At 38.6% G+C, this 27,103-nt stretch overlaps 1 protein-coding gene across 5 annotated transcripts; it reads right to left on the bottom strand.

The window, feature by feature from the left end:
• Nucleotides 1–2,831: 2,831 nt before the first annotated feature.
• Nucleotides 2,832–26,755, bottom strand: SLC17A5 (solute carrier family 17 member 5). 5 transcript variants are annotated; one of them, XM_074861882.1, is made up of 12 exons: nucleotides 26,602–26,755; nucleotides 23,478–23,519; nucleotides 23,046–23,242; nucleotides 21,370–21,603; nucleotides 20,779–20,866; nucleotides 17,909–17,995; nucleotides 16,537–16,655; nucleotides 15,508–15,666; nucleotides 13,124–13,256; nucleotides 11,361–11,508; nucleotides 6,055–6,145; nucleotides 2,832–4,518 (listed from the first exon to the last, which is right to left on the bottom strand). In XM_074861882.1, exons 1-12 carry the CDS (start codon nucleotides 26,660–26,662, stop codon nucleotides 4,381–4,383), a joined length of 1,497 nt encoding a protein of 498 aa, XP_074717983.1. In that variant the 5' UTR covers nucleotides 26,663–26,755; the 3' UTR covers nucleotides 2,832–4,380. The 5 variants fall into 5 exon arrangements, with proteins under 5 accessions (XP_074717983.1, XP_074717984.1, XP_074717985.1 ...); XM_074861883.1 differs by lacking the exon at nucleotides 23,478–23,519; XM_074861884.1 differs by lacking the exons at nucleotides 23,478–23,519; nucleotides 26,602–26,755 and adding an exon at nucleotides 25,531–26,583.
• Nucleotides 26,756–27,103: the final 348 nt, after the last annotated feature.

The raw sequence follows: 27,103 nt of genomic DNA on the forward strand, positions 1-27,103 counted from the left end.
TTACTTCTGCAACAGACTATATACACCGTCATATAAAGTATAAATAAATGAACCATTTCTTAAGCTTTTTTTCAGAGTTATAAACATATAGTCCATTAGATACAGAACTGTAGAATATTAACTGTTGTATGAGTGAAGCATGAAGTAGGCAAATCAGTAAAACTTTAGTTGACTCTAGCATGGTCTGATTTGTTAGATTATAAATGCATTTTTAAAAAACGGCTAATTATATTTTGTCATAGCAGACCAACACAACCCTAATCAACTTCTCTATAAGTGCTTTTCCCCACTAGATCTTCAGGATTATCTACTTCACTGTTGGTGAATACACTACTGCTAGTGTGGTGGTTTCCTCCCAGCAGGCACAGTAATAGAAAAATGTGTTAATACCAAATCATTCATGTCAAATTACATCCTTTTCTTAGCTTCAAGTCAGACATATCTTCTTCAGTATAACAACTGAAGTCAGTACCCTTGTCCTAATAGAGACATCTTTATTGACAAGTCTCAGAAAAGGATTTGGCCAGCCAACAACTGTTTGAATGAGAATAATTTTGATTTATTTTGTTTGATATGATTGATCTTAAATCATGTGGTTTAAGAGTAGACATTCAGCTTTTTGAGATACAAGTACACAGAAGAAATGGAAGACCCTGTTACGATGCTACTCACTGTAACAGCTTACAGTGTTTTAGTTGTGATGGTTGAGCTCATAATGTAAAAGAGGAGGCTTAAAGTTTCTTCTCTTTCCCAGATGCTTGAAGGGATCTAACAGAAGACACTACCTTTCCATATGAACTTTGTCTCACTTATTTTTCCTAATGTGTAGGCTTCCTCACCCACAGCTTTCCTTCCTGGCAAATGCTAAAAATATTGGAAGACCTGTTAAACTCAAAGGTTAGTTCATTTATCATGGAATCAAACATTTCCAGAAAGTAGAAGAGGAAAAATTGGCGAATAAGTAAATAACTGATTGAGAGAAGCCAGAAAAAAAGATATATCACAGGAACAATTCAATTTCTGGGAAATGATCTAAGATGACCCTTTCACATAGCAAATACAGTTGTTACCAGTTACAGAGGAACACGTACATGGGGAAGCACCATGCACGGGTGCCTATATGTTATAAAGAGTTATATAAACGTTCACTAGTTTAGCATTAAAAAAGCCTACATAAGTTAACTCATGTTTTTGGGTGTCAAATACTTCAGACTTCTTTAAGATGCATGACTGACAGTTGGTACCCTTGGAACAAACTAATAGTGAATGAAAAACACACCCATTACTTTGTGGTCTTTCCCTCTTTTGAAAAGCATGATGAAGGCATTTTTCCAGGCTGTAAAATACCATGGTTCAGATCTCGGGTCGACACCCATGGACATGCTGTAGGATATTCTGCAAAGAGTTATTCCATCTGTTACTGCTGTTGGTAGAATTTTGCACTAAATGTTCAAAAAATATTTAAGCAGAACTATATCAGAAGGAGACATTGACGAAAATGCACTTAAAAATACCTGGCAACACTAAGACATGCTCCCAAAGCAGTGGTTCAACTCCTGCTCTGAAATGGGTGAAATCTGGTTTTGAATCAACTTCCCTCATCCCAGGCGGACATCCTAATTAGAGGGTTCTTGATGGAATGGAGAGCACAACTTCTTACTCTAGTATACCTGTTAAGGGAATGCAGCAAAAAATAAAAATCACAGGATTGTTTCAGGAAAACAGCCACCACAAAAAAACAATTTTTGTCAAGATCCTATGTCACACAGGTGAACTGAGATGAGAGGTACTCAAAACCCTTGTTACTTCTGAAAATATAGAGTATGAGAAATGCTTTCGAACAGATGAAACAGAGCTGTGCAAACAGGAACCTGGCAATGCAACAGAAACAGTACCATGATTAGCAGAAAATATGTGGACAGCTTTTTCCTATAGATTTTCCTTTTTGTGAGCATGATGCAGAGAGGTAAAACTTAAGAGGTTTTTTGGGTTTTCTTGCTTGTTTGTATGTGTTAAGAGCCTCACTGAATCAAGAGCAAGAATCCAATCCCACATTTTGATACTTTTAAAAATAAAGTTGGAAGTAGTTATGTACCAAGTTAATTGTAGCCTGTTGTCTAGAAACAATATAAGGATTTATAGCATTTTTTCAGTCCCAGTTTTGAAGCTCACTTAAAAGTTACACAGTATACAAAATGAGTATTAATGATGCATTAGATGAGAAGAAAACCAAATCTAGTATGCTGGTCAAAAATTTCCAGACCGCTCAGTTGCGGATATGCCTAAAATTGATTCAGTTTTAACTGAATCCAGTTCAGGCTCGTTTCAGAGGTAGAAAGAATGTCTACATTCACTTCTGCTGCATCTACACCTTTAAGTATCTATTTTTTAATTTTGATATTCAACAGAACTGTTTTCAAGGAAGAAGACTAAAAGCATGGGAAGCTGAGTTTCCAACTTCAGAATGGGCAAAATAACAACCCTGTCTGTATGCTGCCCTGCTCATGATCTCTAGAAAAGCAGAGGCATAAATTAATTTAATCTATATCCAGAATTTTTAAAAAATTTTTGGAACTCTTTTTTTCCCTTCCTTTTTAACCAAGGCTACTGAAAGAGTACAAATTTCTGTAAACACAAAGTGAAATTAATCCTTTTAATACAGTGTCAGGTAGAAGATAGTACTCACCTGTAAAGCTACCCAAGAAACTTCCAAAGCAGGTAATTTTCCAGGAAAATATTAATCATCCCTTAATCCAGTCACCAATCTTGTTCAGCATACTTTGAAAACCGTGTTCTAACTTCAGGGAGATAGTAATTTTCAACAACAGATGTACATCAAAATATTAATTCCATTTATTGTGGAAACACTGCAGACAATATAGCTTTAACATACTCCCACTGAACAAGTATTAATTTAATCTTAACTTCACATTGTTTATTGTGGAAATGCTGCAGACACAAACATGGATTGAAACACAGTTCCACCATCAGAGAACATGACACTTCAAGGAAAGTCAAACCAAAATGGCTCTTAAAGCTAAAAAGAAGAGGCAGATGCCATTTCCTAGAAATGATGGAAGGTAGGCTCCACTGGAGCAGCTTTAGTACTGGGCTTTTCTTTTGGATTGGTGGAAATGAAAAACCCAGAGCCCAGGGATTTTTTTTTTACCTCCAAACCAGGAATCTTTGGCACAGGAATTTTCCTTTGCTTTGTGACTACAAGATTATTCAGCCATTTGTTCTTAACAAGGCCACTGTTTTCATAGACTTCATTTAATCCTACTGTGTGGCATTTAATTGCATGTTGTGCAAAGGATGCTCTTGAGTGTCAAATTCTATGTTGATAGGAGACTAACAGCATCAGGTTATTGCACTAGTTCTTTTTTACTCTACTTTTACCTGACTAACAAACAAGACTGTTAGAGAACTGATTTTCTTCATTATTCCCTACACTGGCCTTATTTTATTGCATTTACACTGACAAGCTGACAAATATATCTACATGCAAGAGGAAAGAAACCTACTGCATTGATTTAAAGACAAAAAATGAACTGCCAAACTGGAAGTTATTTTAAGGTAAGCATGCAGATACTTTATTTCTAGTTCACTCTTGCGTGCTGCCTAGACTGAAACCACAGAGTTGCACTGCTGCTTCTTTGCACAGAGGAATAAAAATAAGGCCTATTTAAAAAGCCTGCACCACAGAGAACAGTAACACATGGCTTATTCTGTCAGTCACAATGGTACATTTTACTTCCTCATTGCTCTGTATCAGTTGTGAATTCATGAAACAGGGAATGTTTATATATTGAAAACTTGTGCGTAGAATAGAATAAAATCATGTGTGCATTTCTTAAACACCAATTAAAACACTGACAAAGTAAAAGCGTTATAAAAGACTGTAGAAAACTAGAGCTCTTCTAGACTTTTAAACAGAATAAAACCTATCAATCTCATCATGGAAATCAAAACACTTTTTTGGGTACAATTCTTGCATGCCATTCCTCCATACAGCGCTACCTAATCACTTTGCTTTTTCCTCTCATTTCAGTATCAAACATCTGCCTACACATTAATTCAGAAAATATTAATTAAAAACTGGAAAGAATTGGAGCCTAGCACACCGATTTAAAATGGTGTGTCTGATCGTATATTTGATATCAAGTCCTAGCATGAAACTATTAAATATACTCCAAGTAGTTTCTTGTTAGGGAATAGCACACATATGCTGTCAAATGATTTTCAGTACAAAAGATATAGAGATAAAATAGTTTAACTGAAAAGCTCTGAAGACTCCTAGGCCTCAGTAGGGAAGGCACTTTGGTCACATAATTCTAGCACATTGGGATTCAGCACAGTTTTGGTATTTCAACATCTCCTTCAGTTTCTATGCAAGTGATATCCACTGACTGCCCAGTCCTGAACTTCTCCACTTGCAAATAATGCAAAGAAAATTGCTCCAAATAGATTAATAGAAGCAGCAATATAGAAAACAGTCTGCCATTCTTCCACAGTATTCTGTCAAAAGGGGAAAAAAAAAAAATGCAGTCAATTTGCAGCTCCACACAAGAAAAAGTAACTTTAAAACCGATGCTACATGCCTTGCCTATTTAAACATAAATGCTATTCAGCATGATTTCATACTAATATAAACATAAAAGATCAAATCATCAGTATAGTCAACTTCAGTTTAATAATACAGCATACGCAGATAGTCCTATCAGAATTGCATTAGACTATCTGGATCAGTTTATCATCTGAGATGCAGAACCTTCATATCAAAATTCACATTTGCATGAAGGCTACACAAACTCACAGGGAATGCTACTGTAAGGGAAAACACTACCTTGCTTTTAAGACAGGTGATTCAAGCACTGAAGTGCTCTACACTATGCAGTAAGCTATTCTTAATGACTACTATGTGGATATTCAAGAATCATAAGCTTTTTAGCCCAAAGAAGGTAGACATCTTTACTCAGATTTCAAGAGGAATCCTCTAAACTCTGGTATTTAAGAAAAGCCTTAAGACATGGGTAGCAAAGAACAGTGGTTTGTTTGGGTTTTGAGGTTTTTTCCTTATCTTCTTTTCTTTTTAAATAAAGTAGTATCTGTAGATGTCTTAAGGGTTGTTTGTTTGTTTTGTTCTGTTTTTTCCAGATGACTACTGTAACAAACCTGTAAATGATCTTACTAAAAAACAGAATAATACCAGAACAGTGCATTAGCATGGGAAAAAAAAACCCAAACCAAACTAAAAAAAATCCCACTTGTTAAGATGTCTGGAAGAACTAATTTGTTTGGATTCATGTGTTAATGAATATTTTCATATTATTTTTAAGGAAATCACCCACTCCAAAAATTCAACTGCATCAATAAACTTATTCCTCCCATCTTCCTTTCTTAAAAGATTTTAGAGTAATTGATGTAGTTGATTTAAAAAAAAAAAATATCAAACAACTCCTCACTCCCTTTTTCTACTCCAAATCACCCTTTGACTAAACCGTCTTGGAAGTCAAATCTAACACTGTCCAAGTTAGGTGTCTTGTGAAACTAACACAGATTAGAATACCCTAATCCTGTAATGTACATACAAAGGGTTGCATTACAAAAACCACCCATTTGAGTCTAGTTTCTCACTCATCTGACAAATGCTGACCTTACAACTCAACACCTCATGTGAGAGACCGATTTAAAAAAAACCCACAAAACCAAGAAAGAACTTGTTTTAATTTGCTACAATAATACCACAACTGTCTCATCTAGTTGGTATTTGTAGAGAGTTTTACTGTGATAAAAACATATTCATTTTATACCTAGAGAATATAAGGGTGAATCATTAAAATTTTAAAGTCCTACACAGGTCTTTGATTTTATCTTTGTCTTCCTGATCAAAATCAGAAGAATAAAGGCTAGGAATTAAGTCACTCACAGCAACAGAACAGTACAACTTACATGGATAACCCAGATTTCATTTAATGACTGCAGACTTAAGACAGAATTTCTATTCAATGGAAATAAAATTATAACAACTGAAGAAATAGTAAGCAGACTTACATTATGAGTGAGGTTCTTGGCAATAACTGGCCCCACCATTCCTGGGATAGTACCAAAAGAATTTGTGATCCCAAGGAGAATTCCAGCATACCTGCAAGAGAAATTGTTAATGCTGCTTATTAACTTGTACTGCTTACCAGTCACGGAAATGATTTTGCCTTACCTGATCACATAGGCCTCATCTTGATCATACAGACAAATTAAAATACAAATATTCCAGTGGGAATGGGTTGCTTTTATTCTAGTAACAACTCACTGACAACTTGGTACATACGTTTTTAGGGACATGGTTTAATGGTAGACTTGGCAGTGTTAGGTTAACAGTTGGACTCAATCGTAAAGGTCCTTTCCAACCTAAATGATTGTACACGTCTCTACTTTCCAGAAGCTAGTTATGGAATTTAACTTAAATTACTCATGGCTTTGCTCAGGATCCATAATCCAAACTCACATCCCCTTTGCTAAGCCACAACCAAACTGTCTGGAATGGATCCATTGGAGAAGTTAGAAAAGAAACATTGCATGCCTTGAAGTGGAAAGACAAGGTCTATGACAGGGTGCTGTTTGGCAGCAGTAAGAGTTGGTTCAGGTATCATTGCTAAAAAGCCTTTGCCAAGAAGGCAGTGTCACCAGCGCAGATGGATATCCCCACACTACTGAGCGTTCCAAAGACATGAGTTCAGAGTGCTGCGGCAGTCCTTCCCTTCAGCTTTTTGTGGGTCAAGGCCAATGGGAAATGGGTCTGACTTAACCAGTTCTGCTGGTTGCTGTTCCTGCAGCTCCATTCTGGGCTTCCTGTTTCACGAACGTGCTGCTCTATCACACACGTGCATGCATATGCACCAGCAGCGGTAAAAACTTGCTGGGAAAAGCTGGTAACTTGCTTAACATATGAGTCTCAGCACCTCATCTCTAGGCAATTAAATATCTTTCTCACAGGAGTGTTGCAATACCGAAAGATCATGTTTGAAACTGTACCACAAGCGCAGACTTGTGAGAGAGACCAAAGAGAAAGAAGAGCTAGACATTCTACAGCAGAGCTCAACCTTCCAACCACCAGAGCACAGATCCCTGCGGTTCAGATTTCCAAGGTGGATTTGCTGGCTGAAGAATCATACAAAATACTAATAGTTGCAGTTTACAGCAGGAGAAAGGAGTTAACTTCCAGTGATCATTTTAGGCTGTTTAGCAGTGTGAAATTATGCCGTCACTGATTTTAACATAATAGAAATATAATTTCATCTCTAAAGTGAGATACATAGCTTTGACATTTTATTTACGAAAACAGGAGAATTCAGCCATACAGCATTGTTACAAAAGGTTGTGATATGCCTATCCAGTCCAATGATACTAGAGAAAATTGTTTTTTCCTGAGAAAGAGAATCAATTATCTAGCCTACTAGTTGATTTTTTTCTTGGAAGTCAACAGTTTAAAGTGTGGCAATGTATTTTCGACTGCCTTAATCAAAATAATCCTTATTTCTTATAAATGTAGCATGTAGTCTTCTTATCTCGGGAAGTGTTTAAGAATTAATAGGCCTTTATGAAGCTGAATGTGAAAGTGTAAAAGTTTCCCTTAGGCAGATCAGCACATATAGCAAAACTCTGTTTAAAACCTTTAAGTAGCACCAAATGCATTTTGTCTTCAACATGTTTAAGCACTACAATACTGCTAACACACACTTTCAAAACTAAACATAGTTTAATAGTTTCCCTGGTCATCAAAGATCTTTGGTAATCAATTTATGGCTAAATGCCTCTGGTTATGCCCAGTGTTTCTGACACAGGTTGCATTCTTGATAACGCTTGCTGTTTGATGCAGATAACTGCTATGCCACTCCCTCAGCACAGCAGAGACTCCCATATGAAATGGGAAAGCAAAAAGTGACACGTCTGCAGAGAAAGACTAATAGTAAGCTGTTGGTCAGGTTCTTATGACATAGTGGGGATAACAAAATAAAAATTGACCTGCAGAGCAGTTAACTAGTAAAATCAAGAGCAAAAAAGCGTATGTCAAGTATTTAGTGGGTAACACAGCTACAGCAATATTGCGAGGGCTCAGGGTAACACCAATACTAAAAATTGTAATCATGGCAACATATTGATGCAGATTTAAAGAGCTAGAATGGAATACATTTTCCCCACAAGAAAAATCTTGTCTCCCTCTTGTCCCCACCCCCAATTCAATACACTGATGGCATAATAAATACATGTTAGAAACCAAAACCAAATAACAAGTATTGGTTTTCCTTCAGTATCAGTATTTTCATTCACTTTTTCCTGTGAATATAATAATTATTTCTTTGGTATAATGCAAGTTTTAGTAGCAACAAGGGGTTCTTTGCTATTCTGATCAGCATACTTTTAACCAATTAAAATGGGCATTTAAGTGCATTTTGAAACTTCTTTGAATCTCTTCTGGTTATTCTAATATCTTTCAGTAAATTAAAAAAAAAAAAAAAAGAGAGCTCTGGGTAAAATCTTAACAGAAGTTTCCTTCACAGATTTATGCAGACCCCGTTTTCAGATTTCTACAATTATGTCAAGCATTTCCTTGAAACTGTGAATGTCTGCCTCTGCCATTTCATCCAACAAAGTTCAGACAGTCGCAGAAAGTTAAGCAGGCAGGAAAAAACAGGCTTCTTTTTCCTCTTGTCTTAGATGGTTTTGTGATTCTGTAGTTGAAGAAATATTTTTTCTACAACCTTTGTTACAAGGACATGCCCTTTTCCTTCTCTCTCTCCATTTGGACAGATTTACCCTGAATTAAAGCATGCATGTGCTGAATAGAGAATCACTGATTTCAGTAAAACACCATCCACCCTGACCATGTTCCCATCCAGGAAAGTTTTCCCGCATATGCAGCCATTCGTCTGCATAGAGGCAATGCCAGGCCAAAGTACTTGAACTATCAGTAAGACACCTGCCTCTCCTGCACTCACTATCAGTATGCTCCCTTCAGCCTATCTGAGAGGAAAGAAGGGCTAGAGGAACTTGTATGGTTTAAATGCAAAAGGAGTAGAAGCTGGACTTTGTTGAGGGTAGGAAGAATAGAGTGGGATTTGGTCAGAGGGATCAGCAGCATTCATGTGGTGAATCTAATTATACCTGCTGACATGTATCAGCATCATGCCATGTGATTTTTTTCTTTTTTTTTTTTTGGCTTTTTTCAACACCTAAAATACTCTGTATACTGTAATATACAAATTCACTCTTGAAATAAACACATTAGAAATGCAGAGTGAAGTACCCCTCAAATTAGAAAACACACACAACATCCTAGTTCTGGAAACCTCTGCCATCACCTGCATACAGAAGTTCCTTGTGCACACGCCTCAGAGGCACACACTGCAGTTGTGCAATTTCCCTTTTCCTGTGACAGCTCTGTTGCACTCAGTGGTCAGGATGAATTGTACTCACTTAATGAGCACCATTTAATATTTTGTTTCACTTCACTTTCTCAATGCATGGACCCAAGCCTTTCTCCATTCAGCTGCTGCAAGTAGAACTTTAATCACCCCAAACACTTTCCAGTAGAACTCTTCATGATACTCATTTATTTTCACAACACTCTTGAGAGATGGAGATGACAATGTGAAACCCATCCTATAGATAGGAAGTGAAAACATAGGCCAAAAATGTACGTGCCTACTGGATGCTTGATTTGAGACACTCAGGATCTCATTTTAAGATGATTTAACAGCATTGTTCATATATTCAAAGCACAGCTCCACTGACTTCTGTTCACACTCTGAGTAATACCATTTTTGCAAAGAAGACCTTAATAGTTTGAAGAGGCATACAAAAACAAGCAATAAATCAGCTAGACCTCAATTAATCTCACTGGATCTGACATAAGCTTCTCAGCTGAGATGTTTAAGTTTGGACTCCAGCTGCTGCAGACTCCCTTTACGTATTATGGGAGTCTGAACCAGCCTCAAGAAGTTCCCATCACTCTTCATAACTAAACAACTCTTAAGAGTCCAGATTCCTAAAGCCAGAGGGTATGAACATGGTCCTCACAGATGACCACCCTAGAGTCTGATCCACCTGACTTATCACGTGCAAACTCTGTGACAGAACACTGAAGGGACTGAATTCCCAAGAGCAATGTTTGGCTACCTTAAACATGACCCTTCTTTTCTCCTGCAATGCCCTGTCTCAGTCATTATGTGCTCTCCCACTACTACAGCTACGAGGTAGAGGGTTTCGGAATGAATGCCAGTCTTTCTCCCTAGACAACACTCAGTCATTTCTAGAGCAGGATCCATCCTGTACACTGAGTGAAGAAAAGGTCCTGTGCAGAGGAATATTACAACAATGACACAAAGACTAATTTGTGACGCACAGAGAAAAGGAGGCAAATCAAAACTGCACAGATATCCAAGTTCTGCCATTAAGTTACTTACAGTAGCAATGTCTTTTGACTTCAATGCTTGTGTTTTGTATTTTTAAACACAAAGACATAAAATAACTAACTCAACTCCTAGCTAACATTTTATATTTTTAGGAAACTAACTTGTAGTTTTGCAAAGCTAAGCTTGAAACAGACGTTGCATAATGGCCCCATAATACCCCAGATGCATGGCTTTATCTACATCTTCTAAATTCATAATTCTACTTGATTTAAAACAAAGTGCACCACAGAAGCTATTCTTCTTACTTTCATATTCAATTCATAGTATAAGCTGTTTATAGGTGGCTACTGACACCTTCCCTCTTGCTTGCTACCTAATCTCTCCTGCCAAGATTAATTGGGCTCCCACTGTTTCATATCCATCATTGTGTACATGACCACCATCCTTCTAATTGCCAAAGCCTAGATACCATCTTCAATTTGGACCCAAAGTCTCCCCTTTAAGTTGTTCAGATCTTAAGAATTTTTTTCTAGGTAACATTTCTATAAAATGTTTTTTTTCCCCCTCCTCACTTACATTTAAACCCTTTTCATTTTGCACATTAGTACAGAAACACTCTTTTCTTTGGTCATAAAGTCATTTGACTCTGCTCATATCTAAGTCCTACTGCAAACAGGTAAATGAATGACAAAGCAAAGTACTTGACTTTTACCAGTGCAAAGAATGCTTATGTGGACTTTCAAAAGAATACACATACATCCATGCTCTTTGGGAAACTGATGGATCTGTCAGATTCTGAATTTGTAACACATTGGAGAAATTACAGCCTGAACTCTAACTTTCCATTCTTAAAAGTTAGTCATTTAAGAGCAATTGTACCTATCTGATTTGTCACTTACAGATAGGCGACAAATCACGCACACCAACAATAGCTTCAGCAATACTTACGAAGGTGCTATGTCCAGATGGTTGATGCTGTAGCCAGATGTACAAAATCCTCCTAGTGTTGTCGATATGGTCACGAATGCAACAGCCAGTGCATAGTTGCAGCCTATGAATCCAGCTGCTACTAAGAACACCGCAGGTCCAATCATTCCTTTAAGACAGAAATCTTAGAATCAATGGACTTTTAACAAGAGAGACATTAAGAGGCTCTAAGCTGTGTATATTTTCTATACAACTTCCATCACCACCTAGTGTGCAGAATCCAGCACTGCACTACATGCACTACAGCGGGCCTGTAAGGAAGAGCAGATGGGTTGCAAACCTGTTGCTGCCTCAGGAAATGGTAGACAGATCAAGAAAAATCCCACTCTAGCTGCAAAGAACCAATTTCAACTAGATAAAAAATTAACAAAAATCAGATACTGAAAGTGACTTCACGAATTAATTTTATTTATTGTTATAAAAATAATAGAAGCCACACTGACACTGGTAGGTGAACAGTGCACTGCAAAGAAATTATCCCCATTTAATGCTCCAGGCTTCAGGTACAAACACTGACTTCTGCAGATCATAACAAAGTAGAGCTGGAAGGGTTCATACAAATATGTACATATATATATATGCGCTTATTTCTTCCACAGGAACCTTCTAGAATGAGTTTTATTTCACATTTACAAGATGTGAATGCCTGGTATATCTATGCTGAAGTTTGCTGTACAATTTAGAGAACCCAGGCTAGTTTTAGAGATGCTCCATTAGGTACTGGAAACAGCAGCCATCATGAGCTACTGCATGCTGCTTCCTATCTGCGGTCAACTTTGGTACCCATTTCCCCGTACCAGAGCCCATTCACATGACCCCATTACGATCTCTGTAAACAGCCTCAAGTATGTGCTTTTGTTGATGAAGCCAACCTAACAGTCCTGTTTTTCCTAACACAACAGCATATTTCCCCCTCAGTTGTACATACTTTGGTGTGAGGCCCTGCAATAAACTGGATCACCAAAATGGTGTAGGTTTAACATAAAAAAAATGCTTGAGGGTTTATTGTAAGAACTCCTTTAAAGGAAGCAATTGAATCAGCAGAATGGAGAAGGCAGCAAGGATGTGCACAGATCAAGCAGGCTGCCACTTGGGTGGATCCTGTGCTAATCTCTTTTTTTTCTTTCTTTCTTTCCCCTGCCCTCTCTTTTAATCAACTTCTCCTTCCTAAATATAGCCTTTTAGTTAAAAACCTGATCTTGATGATCTCTTGCTGATTTCAGATCATCTCTCCTCCCAATTAGTCAACATCATTTTAGATTCTATTTGGTCTTGCTACCCTGGTAGCAACTGTAAATTTTTCAAGTGTATTCCTATTTGATTACTTAAGTCTTAAATAAACAAAATGCTGAACAACACAGGGCTGGGAATAGGCTCATGCAGAACAACATCCCGTCTCAGTTCAAGAAAGCCATTCACAAGGTCAAGCAATTATCACCACTTTAATGGTGACTCTACCTGACCATTTATTTAATGTTTGCTTGTAAGACTGATGTATCTTGACCTAAACACAGTTTCTGGCAATCTCTTATTGCTCCCTTATCCGATAGGCCTACTTTTTTATGGAAAAAGATAGGATTTACTCTTGACAAATAAAGCTGCTCCTCTCAAGCCATGCACAATCCTGCCTAATCTCACAGCAGAATGTCACACTACTCTCCCAAATCCTTCATTTTTCCCAGACTGATATTATGATATGTTCCAGAGATGATACTTGCACTTACCTATTAAGGTAAAACATCTGCGAACACAAACAGTGGACAAGTTCTGTTTTTCCCGTAAATAATCAGCAATTTGCCCAGACAGAATTATACATAACCAGCAGCCAAAATAAGGTAGGGCAGATAAAAACCCATTCTGTTAAGGACATAAAAAAAAAAAAAGACAGTTAAAACACTGAAATGACAATTCAATATGCTGAAAAGTCACTTGCGCTGGAGCATTAACAGAGACTGAACCAGAGGTGTCACAACCATCCATCCACATAACTATTGTTGGTATTACCATACGAGAGAAACCTAGGGACAGAAAAAGCAAAACATTTTAAAGTTATCAATGCGTAAACTTTCCATTGCATGACTTAATCCGTAAATACCAATGCAGCCAGACCAAAAACTCAGAGGTTTTAAATCAGCAACTAGGTTCAGGAAAAACAAAACTATACATGAAGGTATCTTGTGGACATTAACCTGACCATGCAAGTTTCCAGAAACACCAATGTCAAGTAGGACAGGCTATCAAGTGAGTTACTAAAGTAAGTGGAAGCTATAAATATTATTCAGAATTATGAAAGCTATATGGAATCTCAGGGGTTTGTACTACCATAATTCTTCAACATTACACTATACCATATCTACCTGCTGAAACATCTGACGCTGGCTATAATCAGAGATGAGATACAGAGCTAGAATTTTTATCAGATCCAGGCTGGACATCCTATGATCCCAAAGCAAAGCTATTATTCAGGATCTAACATTACTTATACTGAAGTCACCTGTTAATCCCCATTACTTTAAACAAGAGCTGTTTAGAGACTTCTGCCTGATTCTGCATGATTTTCCAATGAGGGGAAATAAAAGGTACTACCAAGCTGCAGAAGTTTACAGTCTTTCCATACAATTATGGATACTTACTGATAACAGAGCTATAATTTGACCTAATCTGTGATTAAAAAGAGGTATTTGGATAGCTATTGGATAGAAATACTCTAATATTTATACACTATTGTAAAATGTATATTTGTCAAAGAAGAAACAAAAGCTTCCCTAGGAAATTTAATCTGAAATGAGACTAGAAACACATCTCCACCTGAAATCCACTTTATCAGCACTCAGACATGATGCCTTTGGGCTTCAATGCTCTGCGTTCAAAAGCAGTAAATAAAATTTTGAAAAATGGAAGATAGTCTCAGTAATAACAAAACCAACTTCTTCTGAAGCACTGTTCAAAGACAGGGCATTATTTTTAACCATTTCCTTTATCATAGGATGGAAACTGGTGGACTATACAGTAGCAACTGTATAATATTTTAAACAGTAATGCAATTTCCATCTAAATGTGTGGCAACAAAGTTAGTACAACACTATTATGCAAGCTTTTTCCATTTTATTTTTTTTTAAACATTCACAACAGTCAGTACTCTAAGTCACTCCAAAAAGAAGAAAATTAATCCAGAGACACAGGAAACCACTTCACAGCAGAACTTGTTAGCATTTAATGCAACGGTGTTTTACAAAACACATGCAATCGAGGGCTGTGATAGCAATTGACTTTCACAGAAGTTTACACAGGTATTCCCTCAAGAGGCATAATAAGGAAACCACCCGGCAGCTTCAGCTATTTTTTTCCAGCCATTTTGCAGCTTGCCCTACCACAACGTTCTCTTCTAATGAGATTCCCCATCTTTTCCTCCCAAGATTGCTCACATCACCTCTTTCTTGAATGGCAAGCGTGTTCAGTTTGCTCTAAACCAGTCTCAGGTGTTAAACCAGGAAAAGACTATGTTAGAATTTCTGAGTGCCTTTTCACTTGAGTTGTACCAGCTTCTCCAGGTAAACTATGCTATCATCGAAAATTTCTCATTAAAGAAAGACTAGTACAGTCAAGTAATTGCTATAAATAAGAATTTTCCACACCCCCTGCCCCTGTAATTTTTCACTGATAAATAATTTAATTTTTAAAAATTTCCTTGAAAAGCACTATATCTGGACCTTAAGCCTATGGGTTTATTTCATCCTATTTAGAAAAAAAAAAGGTATTTTACCTCTGCTGCTCACTATGGAAAGGAAAGTGACAATTTGGAAGTGGATCCAATCAGACTGAAGGTTCCCCTCCCCCCCTTAAAATACTTATCTTCAAACAGAAAACTGAGCTCAAAAGCTAGCATTAAGCTAAATGTCAAATAAGTCCTGAAAAAAAGTGGATATTACAAAGCAGGCAATGTTTTCGAAGCATCCACTTAACTGTGGGGATTTGTTTTACCATTTCCCAGCTATACATTTACATTCCAAGGTCCTTAAACAGGTCCTTCTATTCTAAACAACAGGGAAGATCTGTTATTTCATTTCTTTAATTCAGAAGAAAGTGACTATATTTTTATTTATCTCACCTCCTGTGCATCAAACCGCAGGATCTCCTTCATGTATGTGGGCAAGAGTGTAAGAAGTGTATAGAAAGTCCAATTATAAGAGAATTGTGCCACAACGATAGCCCAGAGTGGAAGGGACTCCAGTATAGGTCTCCAGGGAACAGATTTCTGTGTAGAAAGCTAGCAAGCAGGAGACAAAGGGAAGAGAAAGAGTGATCAGGACATCAATAGGAACATTTACTAATTCCAGTGTTTGATCCTACCCAAATCTATGATGATCATTCATTCCTAAGAGCACAAAAGGAGTCTCAGTTGATAGATCCAAGTCATCAGCAATGAATGAATTATTGTGTTCAGTTCTCACTGAAAGTATACTAATGTATATTACCGCTCTGCTGTTTACTGTTGCAAAGTAAACCAATTACTATCACATTTTGTAATCAGAATTTCAAAACTATGCCTGCCTTTGCTGAGATTTGTTGCCTCCTGCTTTTACTATAAATGATTAAATATTTAAAGTCACCCCTCATGTTTATTTAGCTGAATCTTAGCTCAATCCTAGATATTAACTTTGGTCTCTCTGCCAGCTTCACAGGTTGTAATACATATCCCCAGTCACATGAACAAACTCTTATGCACACTTTACGAACTGTCTCATTAGCATTATCAAAATGGGTTTTTTTGCAAACAATAATCTCTTTCTTACTCTAGGAGACACATTGAAAAAAGTTGTAAAATGTTGTATTGCAAAGTTTAAAGACGTTATACAAGTCTGGATCTAGTTTAATGAGAAGTCCTAGACATGAGCTTTTTATTTAAAAAGCACTGCAACATCTGTGACAAAAGGCATTATTATAAATGCTTTATTTGATTACTGATTGATTCTCAGTTATACAACTGCACTGTATTTTTAATTTTTTGTTTGTCAAATTCTGTCCCTATCTCAGACTAAGGGTGTGTTTCTAGACATCAGCAGAGCATGACACTAATGACAATATTTGTGGTTTATGTTCTTACTTAAGTAAGTATGACTATACCAAAGTGCTGTACCTGATCTTTCAGAGAAGAGAGTATATATTCTCTTTCAGGATGTGAAATGCTTCTGTGAGTTTCTGGTGTATCACTAACTAACCACATCCAGAAGAAGAACCATAATACGCCCAGTGCACCTATTGTTGGGAAAAGATGGGTGAAGAGATAAAAATAAAACCATAAGCAATTATATTGAGTGAATAACACTCTCAGATGACTTAGTTAGATTTCTTCCAAATACTCTAATATAATATTAATAAACATTATTTTTCTATCTACTTACAAACAGTAGTTCCCCAAAGTGGCTTAACAATACACATTTAGAGTTATTAAACAATAAAGAAGACTAAGCAGGAAAGTGGGGTTGGTTTTGTGGGGTTTTTTTCTTTTGTCCTTCCACATGGAAGTGCCTCACACAGCAAGAAAGTTGCATACGCATACATATTGTATTTTTATCAGTCACATGGAACAGCCACAAGGGATATGGCTCACCCAGAGGAAGTAAAAGTTCACATTAAGTTTAATCACAAAGAATACTTTGTGCACATACACAGAATATCACTATATACAGCTTAATGGATGTACCAATACTCCTTTTCTTTTCTAAGCCAAACCCCAGAACTATCATTTGACAAAGGTAACTTTTCAATAGTCAGACCAAATGAACTCTACTTTTATATAACTATAACATTGCAACTTATTTCATTATGTCCAATTCTTTGTTTTGAACCCTTTTCCTTTATCCAAAAATTGAAGGTGGTTTTGTTGAGGAAAGTGTAACCCATGTCTTTTATTCTGACTCTCCCTTCCCCATGCAGAATATGAAACGGCTCAGACATGTAAATAGACCCATAAAAAGCATCAGTTAGATCTACGATATGCTGTTAGAAAGTATGTTCTCTGTCTGAGCTTCTGCTAGAACATAACTCACAGTAAACAGGCTATGCCTGGCATTTTGGGCATTCCTTCGGAGTTCCTGTAACTGCTAGAGAGATTTTCCACACAGTTTCCATTTAAAGCAGCAGTAACTGTTCACATGTTCTTTCATTCAGAGTAGAAGCTTGTTCCTGGGATTAAAGTTATTAACTCAATTTCACACTTCAAATAAGAAATTTCAGCCTGTTGTCTCCAAGCACTGGGAGAGTTAAGAGCATTTGACTTGTACTAGCTTTTGTCCAACACAGAGACAGCTTTGCTCATTGGAAGCAAGACTTACATAGCCACACACAAAACTCTATTTAGCTTTAAATATCTCTAATATCCCAGGAGGAATAAAATAGAAACCCTACATGTCAAACACGTTTTTAAAACTTAAAATAAGTTTTATAATACACCATGCTTTTCAAAAATAATATGGGTTGTACTTCTAATAATTAAAAAAACTACTTACCAAATATGTAAAACACATAAACCCAGTTCATATAGTAGCAAATTAAACCAGATAGTGGCAGAGAGACAACAGTTCCCAGCTGTGCACCTACCGTAAGAAAGCAAAGCAAAGTGAAAAAACAATAATTACATCTCCTATAGACTTCTTAAACTAAGTGATATTTCACAGTTATTTTATTTTTCTGTAATAAATCATGCAGAAAAGATTTGTCACCACCACTAGAGGGCTGCCACTTCACCTTAAAGAAACACAGGCACAATAAGATGCAGCCCCAAGTAGAGAGACCCACAAAGTCCTAAACATCCAAAATTACAAGCAAAAAGCAATAAAAGACAGGCATTCTTGGCACATTTATCTCCAATAAAGTGATGGCTCTAGTACATCCAAAACAATACAGATTAGTCAGCTGGCATTGCTGCAAAACAAGAGAGAACTGATCACAGTATAATTAAGGACTTGGGGGTGGGGGGATAATATTCTGACTTAATATAATTAGTTTGCATTTCTTATAACTCCTACTAGCTCCACAGTAACAGGAATGAATGCTAGAAACAAGAGCCAGAAGGCATCCGTATAACCAGCAGGTTCAAATCTTGTGGTCCCTGAATTTGACAGGTTGTAGGATTGGGCAAGGAAGAAGGGAAAGATAGGCAGATACCAGTTCAGATACAAGCCAAAAGCAGGAAAGAACTATTCCTGAATATATATTTTGTAAAGGATGACGGATTCCCCCCACACTCCAAATCTAAACCAGAAACCCAACCAATATTATTTATATACTTAGGAACTTCACTGGTGATAAAGAGCATACCTTGTCTCTTAATGTTATTTATATGTTCACTTCTCCAAACCTAATGCTAACCCAGAAAACATTAGATTATGTTGATACACTGGCTGCCTAGATTCCATCTTCATGGAAACAATAATTTTTATTCGAGGCAGAAAGCTTCGAGCACAAACAACAAAAACACATACATCTTGCAAAATATAAACCAAAATAACAGCCACATATAACCTCAATCATGTGTTCTCTTAGAAAATCAATATGATCATGATTAAATAAGCCACAGATCACATGACTGCCAACCATGAAAACATGGGGGAAACGCTCTGCTAAGAGTACACAAGACACCCTGTGCATTCATGACTGCTAACAACTGACCGTTCAAGACCACAGCCTCTTCTCACTAGCACATTAGCATATAGTGTCACAAGATACAAAACGACAGTTTAAAAGCTACCAATTGTTAAATGCGGTAGATGTCAACCCCAACTCTGTGCTCTCTGCTTAGCTTCTGTGCTGGCTCTCACACGAAAACTTCTTTTAAAACAAGAATTTCTATTAAGAAATAGAAAACAGACCAAAAAAAAAAAAAAAAAAAAAAAGAGAAAAAGCTTTCTGCTGCATTAGATGGGTTGAAGTGGCTCATGGAAGGGTCTGGTGAGTGCCTGAAATAGCGCAAAGGAAGGAATGAGACACTTGTCTAGGAGGGAAGTGAGGAAATGAGGAAATGTGAGGAAGAAAGGATTAAGGCTTCATTCTTGTTGGCACAAGTGAGCCACCAGACTGTCTTAGCTACTTGAGAAACTGTAGCCACAGTTTACATGGTATAGCCCTGTCTTCTTGATGAAGCTCAGGTCAAATAAGAAAGCTGTAACAGACTAACAAGAGTAAATCAAATGATTACTTCATTAAGTGAATGCAAAATTTGTCATCCTCAAGGAGAAAATATCAATTTTGACTAGTAAATTTAGAAAGCTACATTTTTCACCTGCCCCACAAATACTGCATTGAGCAGTGACTGACCAATAAACCCCTAAAACAGACAAAGGCTCAGTGGAGATGTGCAAGAGCAATGTGTCCATGAAGCTCAGGGAATAAGGGAGGGTGTGACTGACCACAGCTGTTGCACAGAAAGCTGACTTTATCTCAGCATAAAGGGGACCAGAGGGTGGCTTTTGTTTTAAACAAACAGCTATGTCAGTTCAGTGGGTCATCTTATGGTGTAAACATTTCTCCCCGAGTTCATTAAAAATGTGACTGTCTCCCTGTGTTAGCCAGACCAGCGTGAAGGGAGTGAATATGTAACTCAGCCCAACATAAAGTATAAAAACTAAACAACTAAAAGCAGAATTCCTAAGAGAACAACAGACTTGAGCTGCCTTCAACCCATGTATTCCCTTTGGGCGACTGGGGATTCCCAGCATCATGACGGTGAGCATATTAGAGACTAGTAATGCAAATATGTATTGCAACTGCTATTATATTTGTACTGTGCTTTCAGTACATTTTGCATCACTCTGCTAAATCAGGAATCCTGTGTAACATTAAATATTTTCAAACAAGTAAATTTGATATCAAACATTACACCTTCCATGCATAGAATATCTAAGAGAATCTGGTCTGGGAGTACTGGACTCCGACTCTTGCTCCAATACCTGGGACCTTGGACATTTTCTTCCTTGAGCTCCTACAAAACCACTTTAAAAGAAAACAAACAACAGAAAACAAAAAAACAACCAAACACCTCTGTCCTTTGATTCTGACCCAGCTTTTTTGTTCCCAATACTAAATCTCCTTTGTTTACAGTATCTTCTATTCATCAGCTTCACAGTAACTCTTCGCACCACTTTACAGTAAAGTTAGATTGAAGTTTATACTTAGTTGCAGATCAATACCTTTCCTCAGGGTTATAAAAGCCATGAATAAATGAAGATAATGAATGCAAAGCAAGATTTAATTCAATGTTATGCTTTCCAGATTAAATGCTGATTAAAATTTATAATATAAATCCCTTTGATTTAAGTCAATCTTCCCTGTTACTGCAGTAAAAATGTATAATCCCATTACCATTGTGGGAATTTCTCACCTGCATATGAAATACTAAGGAGCTTGCTGCGTTCCAGTGGAGGAGCCCAAGAAGACCACATTGAATGCATAGCTGGGAAGGTAACACCCTAGAAAACAACATTTCATTCTGTTGAAATGCGACAATTTTAGAACTTGCTTCAACTTTGCATGTTTCAAAGCATTTTTCATTAAAAAGCAGTAGTACAATCTGTTAGTTTCTTGTTTACTAAGGAATCACTTTTAAAAAGTGCGCAAGGCATGAGTAAGGAGGCAGAATTAATTTCTCCTGCTTTTGATTCTGTATATACTGGAAAAGTTGCAAGAATACAAACAATACTGTTCTGAATTCCTGGTTTCTGACAAATGACAAGGGATAAATCTAGTCTTGTCTCAAGTGTCCTTACAAATAAAACCCGTTTCTTATTTGGAAAGCTTAGGCTAAAATATAGGGCAAACTTTTTAATTATTCAAAGAAATTAAAACGAAGCTACTCAAAATGAAACAATCCATATACTACTCCAGCATACTGACACCCACAGGGTCTAATTACTACAATTTATTAATACATTATTCCGATACATTTTCAAGTTACATAAAGAAAAAGGATTACCTCTCCCAATCCTTCCAAGGCTCTGACAGCTATGAGGTAGCCAACTCCCAAATTTGCAGCTAAGGGAGTAAGCAAGGTGAATACAGAGGTACCAAAGATGCCAAACCCTAGCAACAGCTTCCCTCCAGTTTTGCTTGCAAGATATCCTCCTGGAATCTGAGTAATGATATAGCCATAGAAAAAAGAACCAAGGATCCATCCCTGAGTATCAGCATCCCAAGAATACTTTTCCCCCTAAAAAGAGGAGAAGAAAAACCCAAAATGCAGTAAGTTCAAAACAGCAGCTTCTCTGACCATATTTTATATAACTTTGATCCATCATTTAGTCCTTTACACCTAAACTACAAATGTTTCATGGCCTCCTCCCTAGGGTCTCCCTCCTCTGCTCACGTCTATACTGCAATCAAAGTTGTGTTGAAAGCTAATTCAGGTAGTTTACAGTCTGTCCAGACATATCTAGCTCAAGTATGCAAATCACCACAATGTGAAATGTACCATGTTTGGGCAGTTATCCTTGAGTTCTAAGCAACTTGGGTTAGGTAACACAGGTACAGACTACAGAATCTCCATGAGTGTGAATCCCACTTCCGTATCAAAGTATGGACATTCTGTTATGCACTAGAAAATGGCTTTTCCTGCAGAAAACGTATGGACAGAAAAGCAAACAAGGAGATGCAGATGCTTAAATTTAACACAAAGAAAGAGAGCAGGCAAGGACAGGACTCACAAGGGTAGGTGGAAGGATGGGATAAACACAACAGAGGGAAGATTATTTTCGCAGACAAAGTAATAAAAGCAAAGATGGTCAAGATACAAAACCTGAAGCTATAAAGGAAGTCAGCAAGACAACATGAACTGTTGTCCAGTAAAGTGATTTTGAAGTTTGGGATCACTTCCAAAAGCCCAATTTATGAGCATCTAAATGAGCAGCATACATTTCACAGAAGTGATGAGGCAGAATCTTATTCTCATAAAGTTCTCAGATATAATTTGCTCATGATAAATAATAAATGACCTCTAAACAAGCAAACAAAATGAAGGCAGGAAGACAGCAAGAGTGCTCAGTAATAAACTTCAATTATAAGATGAGATCTGTGCAAGTCCAAATTCGCAAAATTGGTGGGTTTGGGTTTTTTTAAAGCATTTTTTCATATCCAACAGTTCAGTTAAGAAATGTGATTTTAAGGATTACTGGAAAGGAAGTCAGAGATAAAGGATATGAAGACAAGAATCACGATCTGGGAAAGAGATCAAAGAAGTGAAGAGAAAAATACTACATGTTAATTTGTCATGAAATTTCATGCCATTTAGACTGTATGAAAAACAGGCAAATATGGACAGTGATGTGAGCTCTGACGCAGATATAACAGTAACAGTTGATCACTGGCATATAAAACAGTGAGTCATAGTAGATCTACAAGGTCAGATTAGCCAATTTGTAAGGAATAGCACAGAAAGGATGTACATAAAGAAACTGACCCTGAGCACAGCACTTCGAAATTAGCTAGCCATTTAAGGCTATTATGTTTCAGAATAGCTTTAAAGGAAACACTCAAAGGCCATCCGGTAAAAAGTAGCCTGTTCTCTTGCCACCTAAGCATGAGTCATCAATCACAGACTTTTATTAAAAACACTTTTACATGCCACATTACAGGACAATACGTTTGAGACCTCACCGTTGTGTTGCGAGGAACATTTATGGTGGAGGAATGCTCTGGACACACATTAGAAGTTGTATTCTTTGCTATGCTTGTGTTAGGTTCTACCATATCCACAAGAGCAACGCTTAGGTTCACTCGTAATGCGTACAGGAGAAAGAACCCAAAAAAGGCCAGTAGTGCTAGATTGTAGCGAGCTGAGCAGCATGCAGGGACTGAAACGAGAGTAAATGAAAAATTTTTGTTTTAACAGAACCTAACACAATAAGAACAACTGTTAAGCAGTTTTTAATAATCTCAGAAATTTATGGGTAAGAAAAAATATGCAAGAAAATGAGCTAATTGTTCTAGTCTTAAGGGGTGTATTCAATAAAGGCAGAAAAAAAAGCACCCGCTTTTCTACCGTTGTGCAAAACAAATGTAATTCTGGTTTAGACACTTGGTAGCTACCTGCACAAGTGTAGGGACTGCAGAGGAAGTGTGGTGCATGGTCTGCAGAAATGGAGTTAGAAACATGTTTTCAGAAGTCCTCATCAAAATACAGTAATATTTATTCAAAGTAGAACTTCACACTAAAAAAAGCCAAGATTAGCAGGAAGCCTGTCATATGTGTAAAAACAGTTCAAGAAAAACAGAGACTCTTAAAGTAGTGTTAAAGAACAGTCATTGAGATTGCAGGCTGTTTTCTAGGACAAGTTTTCCTTCTATAAGTTTGCTTATAAAGGAATAGGCATTTGCTGACAGCTGCCAAACAGAGAAAACTAGCAGAAAGGGGAATGGCAAACAATGCAGTGGCACTGTAAAACAGCAACAGTTTCCCAGTATGCCCCTCTTCTACAGTCACCATACAACAATGAAGTTGACAAAGGAGTCTTAAGATTCAGCATAAAATCTGTGTTGTGGCACTAAGTCGACTCTGTCAGCTTGTTTAAACCCTGATATCAGACTTTGCACTGTAACACAGCAGCACTTGGCAGAGATTGTTCATCGATACCAGGGGATTCAGATCAGAGTTGAGCTGTAACTTGGCCAGCACATCACAAGGGGCAATAAATTTTGTATCTATACAAAATACAGTTTACAGCTCTGAAGATACCCTTTATGAACTGGGAATGCCTGAACCTACTGAGTAGAAATGTCAAATTGTTGAGAAACTACTTGAAGAATCTGATGAATTTACAAATAGTTAGAGGGTGGAGTTTCCTCCCTTGTGAGGAAACTATGGTGCTAACAGAAAACTTTATAACCTGGATGTCTGAAACTCCAAGAGGGTTGGGGATCAGCACCTGCAGATAATACATCAGTCTACAGTGATTTCGTTTTTCTCTGACCATTCAGAATTCAAATGATGAATAGAACAAATATATCTATGAACAACAGAACTGAGTGGAGCTTCATCTGCTGCTGCAGTATGTCTCTTTACTGGATTCTCTGATCTGCAGTAAGAAGCAAAAAGGATGCTCTGTGGACAAGCTATCTAAAGATCCCTCCCAGTAACTTCCTTGAAACAGGGAATAAGCCTATGCGATTTTGTCTTTTTCAGTGGGGGCACCAAAAGAGCCATTCTGCAAGACTGTATTTTTCATGAAAGTAGTAGAACTTCCCCATTTTTGAAGTCTCTAATACTGACCAACTTTATGTGAAGTTCATTATGGCTGCACAAGTTGTTAAAATGACACAGAGAGACTGCATTTGCTATGTTCATTTAGTAAATGAGTAATAAGTGAAGCTACTGTACAAATAGGCAAAATGCCTTCCAGAGTTGTGGTAATTGCAAGTCTTGCCTCAGGAGCATTTGAAAAAGGCACATCTGATTTTCAAATGACATGAAGGAGAGCAGCCAAGATTTTATTGCTTACTTTAAAAACAACAGGTACCAAGAGCAGGAAGTGATTACTGCACAAAAACTAGTCAAGCAGCTTCCTTGTCCTTTATTGTTGTTTAAAAAAGCAATTTGACTTAGGTAGAAAATGCATAGTCATATAATTTATAACAACGAATATAATTACATGTAAAGCTATTTAAACTTTCTACTGCCTGTATTTGCTAAGGACAAACAATAACAGAAGGCTGAATATCACACTGATGAAGTAACCCTTCCTTGGAAATGCAGATTAACTGGAACATCCACTGTGCTTCCTCTGGAAGCCTCTTACTGGTATAAACCTTGTCTGCAGAGCAAGCTCCACAAAACAGATGTGCAAGAACTTAAGAACACCAATGTCAGATTTTTTAAAACTGCAGATAGTTTATCATAAAAATCTAACATGTAGATCTGCAACTGTAAAACAAATGGCTGCTAAGTTATTGCTTCCCTATCTTTCCACTAAGTGCATCTGCAGTACCTGAGAATATTAGATCAGGTTAACAGAGCAGAAAATTCGAGAAGATTCCAGATGCGTTTCAGTCACCCACCTCTTCAGGAGATTGCTATAATCAAAGGGACACAGACATTCACCCCCCTAAAGTTTAAGGCAGCTAACCATGATGTTCAAGGTCTTACCTTGATTGGTGGTCTTGGGTCCTACATCTATACTCAGTTCTGATTTCAGGGGCATGTTTTATAATACTGTAGCTGTAATTGAACAAGATTCTCAAACTGCAGTTAAAAAAATAGGTCTGTGCTGCAAGTTGAGTGGCAGTTAAAGGAAGTTGCTCTTCTGCTGTATTCTTCCTTGTGGGTGAGGTGAACCACCTCAACCGGAGCATGATGCATTGTGCAAACTTAAGAATGTATTGCTTTAATAACCGAGTTGAACTCAAATTTCTCTCTTTCTAGCACTTTTAAGTCACGTTGCTAGCAGCCCCTCTTGCCGCAGTTATATGTTTCTCAAGTAGCTTAGAGTATTTTTGCATGGCATACTGAAGAAACTGAAAATCTTACTTTACTCCTTAAAGTTTATACATTCTTGGGAAATGAAATGGCACAGACAAACCCCTAAAACATTAGCTCTGTTGTTAAGCCCTGACCCCATAATGATCCTATCATTATCTTCGTGCCTTCTTCCACCTTCCTTCCTCTCCATACTTCCATAACAAGCAAGCAGTCTTACTCAAATTCTGTCTTAAAATTAAATTCTGCAATAACCTCGGTGGACCCCAGCACTCGGTAATAGTTAGACCGGCATTTAAACTGGAATTACCCACTTATCCCACAGACAAGACAGCAGGCCGAGGGCAGGTGCTTACAGGCGAATTAACGAAGTCCCGGGGCTGCCCGCCCGCTCCCCGCCATCCGTGCTGAGGGCAAAGCCGCGACCCCGGCCAGGACGCCGGGCCGTGTTTACCCTGACGCTCGCTGAGGCCGTCGCGCCCCCCCTCACAAAGGCACTAACGGCGCGGGGCGGGCGCCGAAGCCCCGAGGCCGCGGACCCGAGGCGCTCTCGGCGCGGGCCCGAGGTTCCATGGCAACGCGACGCCGCGACACACGGGGCGCGGCCGCGGCCCGACCCTGCCCTCCACGGCGCCACCGGGCTCGGCGGCCCCGGGCCGGCAGGTCCGCAGCGAGGCGGGAGCCCGGCGGGGCACGACCGCCGGGGCAGCTGACTCCGGTGCCGCCTCCCGGTCCTCTCACCCGTGCCGGGCTGGGACTCCTTCAGCAGCGGGGTGCGGTCCTCTCCCGCCTCGGTCGCCATCTCGCTGCCACCCGGACCGCGCAGCGCGCCCAGGGCCAGACCGCCAGCCGCCACCGCCGAGCGGACGGGAGCGCGGCCCGCCGCGCCGCAGCCCCCCCGCCGGCGCCGGGAAGTGACAGCTGCCGCCCCCGGCGGTCATGTGACGGGCGCTGGCGGGCGGAAACGGCCTCAACCGCAGAGCGACGCCTCTCCTGCCCTGCCCCCGGCGGCCATCTTTGGTGAGGGCAGGGGCCGCGACAGCTCGCCCGCCTGCAGCGCGCAGGCGGCCGCTCCCTCTCTCCCGCCCGCGGGGCGGGGCGGGCTGGCGGCCGGCGGGACTGCGGATGTGGCTGTCTCGAGTGTTTTGGGACAAGTTCCTCCTATTTAGGACGCATCTCATCAGGCGAATCACGCCTGATTGTCCGGGCCGCTTCTGTGGCAGCCGCGGGGCGGTGGCGGCGG

Source organism: Strix uralensis, chromosome 3, assembly GCF_047716275.1.
Source record: "Strix uralensis isolate ZFMK-TIS-50842 chromosome 3, bStrUra1, whole genome shotgun sequence".
Classification (NCBI taxonomy): Eukaryota; Metazoa; Chordata; class Aves; order Strigiformes; family Strigidae; genus Strix; species Strix uralensis.